This window comes from Rhipicephalus microplus, chromosome 1 (genome assembly GCF_043290135.1).
Source record: "Rhipicephalus microplus isolate Deutch F79 chromosome 1, USDA_Rmic, whole genome shotgun sequence".
Lineage (NCBI taxonomy): Eukaryota > Metazoa > Arthropoda > Arachnida > Ixodida > Ixodidae > Rhipicephalus > Rhipicephalus microplus.
Window position 1 is genome coordinate 154,552,669 of NC_134700.1, and position 13,786 is coordinate 154,566,454.

General features: G+C 48.1%; 1 protein-coding gene across 3 annotated transcripts in view; it reads right to left on the reverse strand.

Moving 5' to 3' along the window:
- Positions 1-13,786, reverse strand: part of fray (oxidative stress responsive kinase frayed) — a 293,102-nt gene that overhangs the window by 183,693 nt on the left and 95,623 nt on the right. Inside the window, exon 1 of one of the 3 annotated variants that reach the window (XM_037429832.2) lies at positions 4,172-5,216. The exons of the other annotated variants lie outside the window; for them this stretch is intronic. Within the exon in view, the coding sequence (XP_037285729.2) occupies positions 4,172-4,233 (62 nt within the window). The 5' untranslated portion in view covers positions 4,234-5,216. Of the gene's footprint in view, positions 1-4,171; positions 5,217-13,786 lie in introns of those variants that run through there. 3 annotated transcript variants of the gene reach the window in all.

The following is a 13,786-nucleotide window of genomic DNA, read 5'->3' on the forward strand; positions in this document are numbered from 1 at the left end:
TCTCTCTCATCTTTCTGCACCAGCGGAGGAGAGAGTCGAGTCCGGCCATGGTGCAGGCTAGCGAACCGGATTGGTCTGTGGTTAACTTGCCTGCCTTCTCCCTTTTGTGTTCTTCATTTCTTTCGGATCATACATCCCGCACATACAATGCTTTGGAAGACGTAAGACGTTCGAACACCAGAATGTGTAACAGCGCGCGTTTCGTGCGTGGCCTTCACCATCAAATCCGGCATGGCGCTGCCAGAGCTAATTACGGATGCCACGATGAGAAAGCAATTGGACGCTAAGCGATGAAGGACAACCTAATCGCAACCATAAAAATAACGGGGTTTGTTTGTATGTAAGGCACAAAACTCATTCGAGTATTACTCAACGTAAAAACAACGAATAAATACGTAACATGTGGTAAGTTCATTGATATATTTCTTATTCTTAGTTCTATAACGCATCTACTGCGACAAGTTTTCCTAGCCAATGGCGTTACACGACAAGTAAGAGATGGACTACAGCAATGTATTCTTTCAACACATAGTTGTGTACAGGCCTCCCATTGTAAAGCACACATTGCTTTGGTTCACTCACTTTTCGTTCTAAACATAAAATATGAATAACTCTGGCTACAGCACGACTGTGAAACGCGCAGCTTTCTATCGAACGAACCTGTGGCCAGCACATGAAAAATCGAGGTACTGTACAATAAACGTCAAATTAAAAGCGAACAGCTGCAAGCAGCAGAAATTATACACAGTTCGGGCTATCCCGTCATCACCATCGACATAACAGAGTGGCCAAACAGGGGTGCTGCGCGCTTGTCAGTGGTGATCGCTGGACGGCGTACGGTGCACTCTATGTATATACCATTTCTAATGCTTATACCGCTGTTCGCTTTTCTTTTAAGGCCAACACAGTGCAAGCAGTTCACGCTTTACTACACTGGTAGCTGCGGGAACACAGTCAGCGGACGTCGAGAAAATCTGATCATTCGTGTAAGAAGTCGTCCAGCGTTATCGTGTGTGCTCGCGTAGGCTCTCGAATTGACTTGACTATTCGTGTCTTGCGCGCAATCTCTACAGAATCATCCCAAACAGTCGCGCGGTTTCCCGCACGGTCTGCGCCGAGCGTTGCTAACAGGTTTCGAGGTTGAAACGCAAATACATTTCAATATAACAAAAAACGCACATGGCACTATCATTTTACAAGATCTACAACTGAGCACGTGACGGAAATGATCGCGCCGAGGTGCTTGAAGTTCATCAAAAATTTTGATTGATTTGATAGATTGATTGATTTGTGGGGTTTAACGTCCCAAAACCACCATATGATTATGAGAGACGCCGTAGTGGAGGGCTCCGGAAATTTTGACTACCTGGGGTTCTTTAACGTGCACCCAAATCTGAGTACACGGGCCTACAACATTTCCGCCTCCATCGGAAATGCAGCCGCCACAGCCGGGATTTGATCCGGCGACCTGCGGGTCAGCAGCCGAGTACCTTAGCCACTAGACCACCGTGGCGGGGCATCATCAAAAAAAAAAAAAAATTAAGAGCCGAAATACGAAGCATACTTAATAAAACTTTCTTGCTGGGGGAGTTGATGTTGCGACTCCTTCGATATAGCCCAGTTTAGCGAAAAAAATCACCATGCGATATAGGAAGCAGCCAATGATTGAAATATTGAATCTGAATGCAGCTGCCTTTTAGATCTTATTTTCGAAATAAGTGTGAAAATAATTTGGAACATGCAATAATATTTTGGCGGTGATGACCAAATTCAGCTTCAGCAATGCGACCTGCTAGATTTTGGAGTCGGCATCGTTGAGCGTGTGCTTGGGCAGCTCGCTTAGCAACCGCGACCGACGAAGCGCTTCCATCCGGAGTCGTCACCGATTGCTCAGAAAGTACTGACCGGGGGTTTGCTTTGCGTGATTTAGGAGAGCTCTTAAAGGAAAATGACTGACACAAGGAGGTTTTTTTAAAGAATTGTCCGAACAAAAATCAGTACCAGAAAGTGAAGCCAGATCTCAGCCATCGTACAAGAAGCGCGATTAAACACCAGCTTGCAGCTTGGTGTAACACACCTGAACACGTTAAAACAGCTGATTATTCCACCCGGATGACACCTATGTTTGTGTTACTGGCTTTATTTAGAAGCCTGAAAGCCTCTACAGATCTTTAGCGTGAAGGACTTTAGGTCTAGGCTTGTCCATTGATGGCGAAGACGATGAAGAATAAGCGCATTAGCCCATGCAAAATATCTGATTATTCCGTGATGACAATTTCAACCATGAAAAGATCTCTTTGGGCCATGGAAGATCATGAACGTAAGGCGCAGGAAGTGGCGACAAAACAACAAAAATGCCAAGCGCCGGACACGGAGTTGAGGGACATCGCACTTCTCGAAGACTTCGACGTTGGAATAACGGGCAGCGACTGGCTCGTACAGTATATGACGTCACGATGCGCTTTACGGTGCATTTAGTATGGCTGGAAACAACCAACTGCCACCAGAGGAACGTGTGTAGACGTCGTATTTGCCAACTTCAGGCTAGATGTCATAATACAAAGCAGTAATAATGAGGGCAAAATGAAATCCACAACTCCACACCGCATAACATTTATGACCAATAACCTGTGTATATAACCGTACGCCACTTTGTCACTCATTTAAACGCGTGAGTGGGCTATGTCACAAGGGAGTTGCGGTGGCACCGAACCACCCACTACTTCGCCCACCAATTACCATTAACTCCGTGTAGATCCGTGATTTTTTATGTTATCACGTCACCATTACTGGTGCAGGTACGTTTTTTAGTTTGTTTTTAAGTCGCCTTTTGTTGGCGTGAGCAATTTGTTGTGCGGCGCTTTGAATTGATACGTGGGCGCGTTGCACAGCTAATTTCACACCACTTTCTGACGCACTCACCGCACACTTTACATGTGAATTTATCGGCGAATTCCGACTATTTTTCACTTCACAGCTGTCACCTCTCAGCGGCCGCACACTGACCTCTACTCATGCAGCGCGGTGTTATCGAAATAGCAATCATATGCTATCACAATGAAACCGCCGTCAAGGTAACTGAAGTTCGCTAAGAAACGGGTCACATTAAAAAAAAAGAAAATTATAGGTAAACCGACCGATACGAGTGGGATCGCACTGCTAGTCACAGTTGCTCGCACAATAACATTCGTAACGAATGAGGTACAGACATAACGTAAGGGTACGGGAGGTTACGTTATGAGATAAGCGTGTGTAAAACATCAACGCAAGTGGGCATCGCGACTCTAGTGGTTATCTAATGCTGCATCTGCGTCCCACAAAATGTTTGCTGTCTTCACCAAAGGCTATCAATACTTGGCAGCGTGCGTACGTCATGCGGAGGCTGTGTCACCGGCTGAAACCAGTGACGTGTTGTTTTCTCGTTCTTTCTCCCTTTTATCACGAAAACGATGCCTAGCCTTACGTTCTCGAGACAACAATTCCAACAATACCGCAAAACGGTGTAAAGGCATAATGGCAACATGAAAATGTTATAATGTAACATAACTAACGTCGCCATTTTCTATTTTGCACAGGCAAGAGATTTTGTTTATATATAACGGGGCTTAAGGTCACAAAGGCACACTATTGTTTCTTAGGTGACTCGTAGTGGATTCATTCGGGTTCATTTTTAACCAGCGTTTGTTTGATAATGTGCACCCAAAACGAGGCGCGCAGGCCTTCTTCCAACCGTGGAATACAACCGTGGAATAGCCGTTGCGGTCGCGTAGGAATCGAACCATTGGCCTCGTGTGCAGCAGCAGAACAACATAGTGACTGCGCCAATGTCATAGTTGTCGTTCATATCTACCCAAAACCACACAGTGTATAATTATTCGGTTGGCAATGGGCTGACGAAATCATCATTATTCTTTCTTCGTATGACTCACAGCACGTACTTCCATGTCGACAGTGTAACTGCGCCATTAAGCAAGAAGCACTCGCTGCCAGTTAGAAAGCATTTTAGCTGGCATGAGAACATGCAAATCACGCACACCGTTGTAAAGTATGAGAGAGAAAGGCACGCAAGTTAATGACGTGACGCCAAGGTTCAAGATGCTGAAAGAGAATCTGTCATTGATAATGCAGACATCATAGTGCACAACGCGTTTGCTAAATGAGGCAGACTTACTCCATTGAAAGCTTCTTCGAAAAGAGGCGATGGATGACCTCTTTCGGCACCATGGTTGACATTGTCGACGACTCTAACACGGCTTCGAAAAGCTTATGTATTCCAATCACGCACCAGAACTGTAATGTCGAGAGCTATAGCGAATCCGGATTCGGTATTGTACCACAAGTCACACCAAGTTGCGAGCTTCCTGCAGTAACGCACTTCGATGATCGAGCAGGAAAACCACAATTCAGGCACTGCTGCAAGAACTGTCGTTCTCAATCACTTCGTATGCGACCGTTGGCGCAAATACGTAGCGCTAAGCTGCAGACTATGATGTAAATTGATGCCAAGAAAGGAAACCGGTGCACGATCGAAAAAATACAGTTGAGGGTTGCGCTGCTCTGCAGTGTGTTTGTTATCCAAGTGAATGGAGGCGAAAACGCTGTTCAACGAGGGAACACGGCTGGCCCTAGACTTCACAGTCAATTGTCACAGCCTATTGCATCCGCTGTCGCACTGTGCCGTAAAGTATTCACTGTACACAAAAGTGACACCAGAACTTCGCACAGCTGAATGCGAAGGGCGCGGTCTCCTCTTTTCGTGCAACAACGTCGGATGCTACGGTCACTGGCACGATCTTTATCAGACCGACGGGCGGATGTGCGCTTCCGACTTCTGCGAAGGCCACCACTGCTGCACTTCGGAGCACGCTAACGGCTCAAATTTGAAGAACTGCTTCGCAGACCAGGCTGGAGACGCGTGCAGCAAGCATTGCCGCTCAGCCCTCTTCTCTCCGGTGTTCTCGGCGAGGCCGGTCGGATGGCGACCAGAATCAAGTGTCGGAGTGAATTGAAAGAGGGTGAGGGGGAACGGACTCGTGCCTATATTGCCGAGCGCGCCGTCCGCTCTCAGCCAGAAGGGGCCCGCGTTCCGGATCAGCGTAGAGGCGCACAGTAAACGAGCCCCGATTGCCGCTGTAAATTGGAGACGCCGCGCTTTTCCTTTTCCCTGACAGCAGCAGCGACAAAATACAGCCGAGCCAGCAGCACAGCGGCGGTGGCTACCGATAGCGCACCGCCGAGATGTCGTTGCCGCCTCGGCACGGACTGGCTACACTCTGCCCGGCGACGTCGCCGTGCAACGCGAGTCCGACGCGGTGGAGTCTGATCTCTTCTGGCTGACTGTAGCGGGGAAGCGTATCAGGAGTTTGAGAGAGAGAGAGAGGAGAAAAAAATCCAGGCCTTCTGGGGTTTCTCCGGTTTCCTACCCAGAACAAGCCTTGTACACCCTCTCTGCTTCTTCAACGATCTTCCACGCAGAAGCCTTTCTCACTTTCACGAACGTTCTTTCTCTTCTTTTTGTTTTCATCGCAGTTTTCTTTTTGCGTTCCGTTATACGCCTTATTCGACGCTCGTGTACGGAGTGCTCAAGTGCCCTCTTTCGGCACATCGTCGCTCCTGTAACCATAGTATACGCTAGTCTGATCACGTGCCCCACCTTCCTCCTCCCAACTCCGCTGGCATTTCGTTTCCGTACTTTACTTCTTTGGCGAATCTCACGTTTCTTTCTGTCTTCTTCTTTCTTCTTCTTCCTTTCGCGTATGTTGCTCAGGCAAGTCGGAATGCATGGAATAGGAGGGAAGGGAGGTCGTACGAGAGACGCTTCCAGGAGATCTGATATCGCCGAGTGTCCCATCTTTCTCCGACGGTTTTTCTCACTTTCGTAGCCTTTCCTTCGTGTTGTGATACGCATGAGCGAGTTGTGCATAATATGGGCACCCCGCTGCTTCTTTTTTTTTTTCGTCACGCGTAATGCGGGGCAGCACGTCTCCAGAGATTCAGTCGACCGACGTGCTCGACACGCAGGTCCACTAGTTCCTGCGAAGGAGCGCTTCATTCCCAGCACCTAAAGCGGTATTTATTTCACGGTCGTGGGCTGTAACACCTCGTAGACACGACATGACAGCGGCAAAAAAAAGGTGCGGATGCTGTGTACAGTGCATGACCTACGCGATGCCGTCACACCTTACGCTCGTGGCACATCGCGGAAAGTGCCAGCGAGGCGAAGACGGGCGTTGACACTGGGCACACCAATGCAAGTGATTTTCTTGAAGAAATAAAAAAAACAAAAGAAAAAACGAAGAACCTGGGAGAAAGCAAGAGAAAGTACCACTATATCTGTCACATGCGACTTGACATGCCCTCAACAACCTTGATATGCGTTGTTTTTTTCATGGCGTACGCGGCACTTGTGTGGCCAGTTTGACTTCTTGATTCCGTCGCACCAGTTCCTGTAGTTTTTACGGCTTAAAAAGTTTGACTTTACGCGAACACGAGAAAAGATTCGAAGGACACGCGACTGCTAGTCCTCCTTGGTAAAGCTTGCAGCTTGAATGCTAAAGCGGAACGAAATGCCCTGTTGTGAGCATTCCGTCCCATTGGACATCGAAGCTCGGGATCGTGAGAGAAAACACTGAAATCTTTTAGGAGCGAAGCTCCTCTTAGTCTAACCTTGATTTAATTGATATGGGGGGTTTAACGTCTCAAAACCACCATATGTATATGAGAGCCGCCGTAGTGGAGGGCTCCAAAAATTTCGACCACCTGGGGTTCTTTAACGTGCACTAAAATCTGCGCACACGGGCCTACAACATTCCCGCCTTCAGTGGAAATGCTGCCCCCGCAACCGGGATTCGATCCCGTGATCTACGGGTCAGCAGCCGAGTACCTTAGGCCCTAGACCACCATGGCAGGGCTCTTAGTCTAATCTTGTCCCGCGTGAGGCGTAACCGGCAGTATGTCCCGAACTGTATAATAAATGGTGCTGTCTCATAGAAGTACATACAAACTGCAGTTGATTGAATACATTCTAATGGCGCTTTACCACTACACTCAGATTGGTTGCGGCGCTAGCTGTGCCAGGTTGCGCGGGGAACAAGTGCCTCTCTCAGTTTCCTGGATTGTCGCCGTACGTGTCGAACCATTAGTGGGGCATGGACGAAGTGGAGAGGCGGGCGTGAAGGTCCGCGGCGGCTCGTGCTCGTCGCCAGACAGACAGACAGACAGACAGACAGACAGACAGACAGACAGACAGACAGACAGACAGACAGACAGACAGACAGACAGACAGACAGACAGACAGACAGACAGACAGACAGACAGACTGACTGACGAACGAGCAGACAGACAGAACGACTGACAAACGAGCAGACAGACAGACAGACAGGCAGACAGACAGACAGACAGACAGGCAGACAGACAGACAGACAGTCAGACAGACAGACAGACAGACAGACAGACAGACAGACAGACAGACAGACAGACAGACAGACAGACAGACAGACGAGCAGACAGACAGACAGACAAACCGACGGACCAACGGACAGACAGACGCACGGAAAGACGCACGGACGAACGCATGGACAGACGCATGGACGGACGGATAACCCGATGCACGGACGAACGCGGGGACGGGCTGATGCACGGGTGGGCGGACGGGTGCTTCGCTCCACTCATCGTCATTCACTACGTGAATATGCTGTGATTTTTTTTTACGTGTTAGCGAGTACTGAGTAAAAAGGCACAGCGCTCTGAACGGTAAGACTAAGACAGCCGCCAGAACTGCTGGTTTGCAGAAAAGTTGCTTGGAGAGAGAGAGAGAGAGAGCAAGGGGAAGGCAAGGCAGCTAGATATATAGCAATGTCGGGTTTGTGGCCTTCGCTAAAGGAGGAGAGTCAGCACAATTAAATACGAAGGTACAAGAATACCAGGAGTACCAGAAGGTATTTCGAAACTATAGGCCACTTGGAAATTTATGGATAAGGTACATTCTTCTGAACACCTTCTGTGAAGGTCATTGAAATCTACAATTCAGAGCTAGAAAAAAATGGTGGATGAATAAAAAAACACGCCTGATGCCTCTTTATAAGAATCTGTATTACACCAAAATTAAATGTGTCCTCACAGAGGAAGTATAGCACTTATTGTGTGTTGTTTCTCCACAGGGGCGAAGGAATGAATGGTACAGCAACAAACTGCCATCTCGCGCGAAAAAGGGCAAGCAGCTCTGCGCTTGGAGAGCGCATCTCAAGAAGAAATGCACTAAATGAGTATACCCCGGGCGAGCGCGGGCAAACAACCGTCACAGCTTGACACTAAAAGAAAGCTACTTCAACAGGAAACAGACGCATGAAACCAATGCAAAAGTATACTCAGCACAAGCGCTAACATCTGTCAGAATACTTTGTCGCTTGTGAAGAGCGCGCTCCTTAGGCAGCCGCGGCAGCGAGCCAAGTGACCTTCGCGCTCTCTCGCACTTCAAAGGAATCTCGGGGTGATTGACCGTGCCTGAGTACATTGACCACGTCATGTGGAGGCGTGCACGCATAGCAAGGCTCGGAGTGGTGCGGGCCGACGACCTTTGGAGCCGCGCATCCAAAGTGTGCACCTCGCGCCATCTCGCTACTGATGACGCAAACGCGCTGAAGTTGCTGAGCTCTGAACAAACTGAGCAACGTGCGCTTTGCGGCCTGGTGGTTTGCGTCATGTGCTTCGGAGCGAGTGGTCACAGGTTCGACGCCACGCAACGGAACTTATTTTTATGGTTTTTAGATGCGAGGCATCTCATGGTCGAGACTGACCACCCTTAATGCGCATGCGTGCCCCTCCCCTTCTCCTACGCTCCGCTCTTTCTCTTCCAGGCATCCCTCTCAGTGACGCTTACACCCGCATCGCACGCCCCATCCCTCTCTTTTACCCCTCCTACGCTCCCCCTATCTCACCTCGAAAAGCCGAGGCAGGCAGCGTCTGCTAGCCAGATTGTGTTCAGAATAAATGTTTGACGATTTAGAATATGGTGTGTTATACTATCCGAGAGCATTAAGCTGTCCCAATTAAAGATGCCGGAACCCAATCAATTGAGCATGAATTTTTTCGAAGTTTCTTCAATGAAAAAACTGCCTGCCCGTGCTGCACAACTGTTTACTGGCCACCCAGTATATATAAGCAATAAATCTGGACCACTAAGTTGGTGCCCGTGGGAGATTTCTAATGTGCGTTGTTGAACAATAAAAATTCGCAGCTTGCACGCCAACTAAAAGCGGATTGTGGGTATCTGTGTCCAATCGGATTCTTCTGTCTCTCATTGCTCTATAGCAGTGATTGGCATGTTCCAGTAGGAAACACCGGTACATCACTGCGTGGTTTGCGCCTCCCGAGGCTTCTTTCCTGCGCCACGCCATGAGGAACACCACCGTCAACGCTGCCGCCTGTGTAAGTGTTAGCGCTCGCTGCTTAGAATCTACGCATTGTTCCCTTTAGCGGGAGATGCTGTTGATTTTTTTACTTGCAATTTCTTATTGTATGTTTTACAACGTCATATCCGTGACGGAAATACGTCAGCAGAGCCGTGGTGGACGCTGGCATTAAGCACTTTCGTATTAAAAGATTAGAAGAGAGCGCTAAGTCACAATCTTTAAGCATGTAGTGGAAACAAGGTATTAGAATATTTGCTCAATGATTGACCAACTGGAAGCAATTTTCACCCATCGAATACGGGCACAGTACGGGAAGAGACAAGACAACAATACCGAACGCGTGATACACGCGCTTCAGCTTTAGTTAGTTTGCCAGTATAGGTTACCGCGAAGCAAACAAGGTCCCGAAACTATACAAGGAAGACCTACATTACCCTTGTATTGTTCTTGTATAAATGAAAGAGCTTATTGTGTAGAGCTATATGCTGCTTGAACGGGGAGAGTTTGTCTGTTGGTTTACAGAATGCGCACAGGATAAAGCGCCTGGATCGCAGGCTACAAACTGCTTGGCCGAAAACGAAGCGGCATATGCCGCCATCGAAGAACGCACCAGATTGATTTTCCTGTCAATGCGTAGAGCACCGTCTACGAAGTTCGATGTGATCCAGTAGAAATAGCCAACAATTTCGGAGCATCGACAAATCGTAAGAAGGAAACGCCCCCCAGCGCATCCAAAATTAACGACAAAGTAGACGGCATACAGTGTGCTGATCTCTAAATTTTCCATTTGTCGGCAAAGTATTCAATAAATACTATCGTACGCGATTTGTGGAGGCGTGCAGGAACTGTGCGATTCCTAACGTCCTTCTCCACATGGTGATAAGCTTTCCTGAACCAACAGATACCAAGGAACAGCAAGGGCGGGAAATTCAGTTTCGCCGCATGGGTGATACAGTTAATGTGATGGCAATAACTTGGAATGATATACGAAATAAGGTTAGCAGATAACTCTACTAGGGTATGATCTGGAGTAACTGAACAAAACGTTAACATAATAAAATACGGTCGCTCCTGGTATCGAAGCGGTTTTCGTGCTCTCTGTCGCTTCAATGCGAAGCAAGCGCTGCGAGCGCAGGACTAACATGGATGCTGATTTAATTCGAGATAACGCGCCCTCTTGATCAATGCAGACAGTTGCTGCCCAAGCGACGAACTCACACTCTCCTCCTTTCCTCCCCCACAGGCACCAGTTCATGCTATTTCGCCTAATGGAGGCAGTGTGCGAGTTTCATTTCAGGTGGAGCCGCGCTCGTCTGCAGCCTTCGCAATGTTTCGCTCATGCATAAAACATATACGGTGCGTGGAGCGATGTTTTGTGGAATGTGACTTCACACGGAGCATAACGGTGACGGAAAGAATGCGCCTGGAGTGTTCATATTGTGGCTATCGCGAAAAAAAATCACGTCAAAGAAACAGGACCAAAAATAGTCGTGTGAGGCACTGATAGTGGCCAAGAGTATATCGAGGACCAGCGGCAGCTGGCTAATCAGGCAGACCCGGCCAAGGCCGATGGGGATCTGGACTAGAGCACTCCACGGGCCCGGCCCGGGCCTAGTAGCCTACCCTTTCGAGCCTGGCCCGCACTCGAGCAAAAAAATCCTATGTCGGGCCCGACATAGGCCCGAGCCATTACTCTAGGCGGTGTTTCCGAACACGGATAATTGATATGTGAACGTTAACGTCCAAAAACCACCATATGATTATGAGAGACGACGTAGTGGAAACCTCCGGAAATTTCGACCAGCTGGGATTCTTTAGCGTGCACCCAAATCTGAGCACACGGGCCCTACACCATTTTCACCTCCATTGAAAATGTAGCCGCCGAAGCCAGGATTCTTCCGAGTATACCTTAGCAACTAGATCACGCGGTGGAATTACCCGAATCTGGAATCGACAATATGTTGTTTCAAGTGGCAAACATCAGCGCTTTGGTGGTGCATGACTGGCTAACAATGATACTTAAACCTGCCGTAATTTTTTGTGAAAAAGTCGCTCACGGTGGAAACAGCTGAGCTGAAGTAATGGATGTAATGAATATTTGCTTGGCTGTGTGATACACGGTATACCTACTTTTTCAGTAAATACTATGAGAATGCAATCAAGGCTTTGGTGAACACCAATCTCATCGAGAAGAATCATTTAATAAAAAGACGAGGACACCGACCACGTGTGAATAAAAATTGGCAGCATATCCACGGAGTGAATGATGGAGAATGGGGCGAAGCATTCGTCCGTCCATTTGTTCTTGCTTCCGTCCGTCCATGCATCCATCCGCCCATCCGTGCGTGCGTCTGTACGTGCGTCCGTCCCTGCGTTCGTCCATGCATCCGCCCCTGCGTTAGCTCATGCGTCCATCCATGCATCTGTCTGTGCCCGTTCGTGAATCTATTCAACACTCCAAGTAGCACCATCTCGCATCTTTTCATCACATATTCCCCATATAGAAGCACCGCCATCCAGCAGACATTCCAAGGACTAAACGAGAGGTGGCACACGCACACTTTCTTACGGCTTGCGCTTCGGGTCTACTTCTTACCTTTAACCACCTCGAGTTCATGGTATATACTAGTTCACTGTATTCATGGCACTGCAGCCCAACGCTCGCTAAACCTTTCTAAAACCAAGGAGGTTACACCCAGCGAGTATAACGTAGCAACCTTTTCCTGTCGGATAGTGCTCAATGTACATGCCAATGGCTGCTAATGGAGATCGCAGTGTGCACGTTAACTAAAAGCCGAATGCTCTTGTCTCTCATTCCCCGTTAGCAGCCATTGGCATGTACATTGAGCACTATTTTTTATTGTTCAGCAACGCACAGAAGAAATTTCTCACCGGCACCACCTTGGAGGTCAAAATATTATACTTGTATCGCACTACAACGGCTACGAGGGACGACCGGGTGCCGCTATAAAGAGCTTTGCCCCCAAAATGTGTCGACGTTTGCAGGACCCAGAATAGGAGCCAAGGCTCCCGTTCTGGGTGCCGAAGCATCAACCACGGGCAACACCAAGAGCGTTTAGCCGCAGATATTGTAGGAAGGAAAGTGATGTGCAGCATGAGTTCAGTTTGAATACAGAGCGCAAGGAAAATAGAGGAAGCAAGAAACAAAACGCTCTTTTCCCTTTGTTTACCTAGCGGTCAATTAAGGGCATGCTCTAACGACAAAGCCAATCATGCACCTTTCTGGATATGTATCGCCTGTTTGCTGCATTGTAGCACCTTGCCACATAAAGAGAGAGAGAGAAAAAAACCAAATTCATTAGGTTATTAAATACGAAGCATTTCTTAGTGAACTTCGGCGACTTAAAGCGTATCTATCTCTCTAGCCACCTACGACTTTTAGCTCTCCTGGCCGTTTCGATAATGGTATCGATACCAAACTTGGTATGGCATAACATGGGTGTATGATGAACATATAAGACTAGCCATAATATAAAAATCATGACATGTATGCCATGAATGTCATGATTTACATTTCATGGTCCTGCAGCTCTTGCGGTGGTTTCGTTCACATGGCATGTTGCAAAACTGGTATGGTACGGCATCATTGCATGGCGAACAGAGGCGACAGAGAGAGAGAGAGAGAAATAATTAAAAGGAAGAGACAGGGAGGTTAACCTAGACGAACTGGTTTGCTACCCTGTACGGGGGTGGGGAAAAGGGTCGGAAAGAGGATAGCTATAGAGAGATATAAAATAAATTAAAAAAAAAACACATGCGCACACATTGAGGGAGTTCCGATCACAGTCGTTTGGACAGGCCGGTTGAACGCAAGAAGCGCATGAGCGCCTTCACAGCCTTCTTCTGCAACATAAAGTCCTGTCGGCAGTGCAGGAGTCTTTCTTCCGAAAGAGGCTGATTGTCCAGTTCATCTAGTGTATTGCAGAGTAACATTCTCTGCGAGCAGTATTGTGGGCATTCACACAGAATGTGCCAAGTTGTTTCATCACTGCCACAATGGTTGCATGCAGCAGTGTCAGCCATTCCTATGCGGAACGCGTACGCATTGGTAAATGCGACGCCCAACCATAATCTGCACAGCATAGTAGCGTCTCGTCGGCGTAATTCCGGAGGAATTCGAAGACTGAGAGTTGGGTCTAAAGTACCTAACCGTGCATGGAAAAAATGTGACTCGTTCCATTGTGACGTGGTGCGCTTGCGAGCAAGCATGCGGAGTTTCCGTGCAGCGTCAGTTCTGGAAAGCGGAATTGATATTTCATCGCTTTCAGTATGGGCAGAACGCGCAGCTCGATCGGCCCGTTCATTGCCAATTATACCACAATGACTTGGCAGCCATTGAAAGGCTATTTCATGTC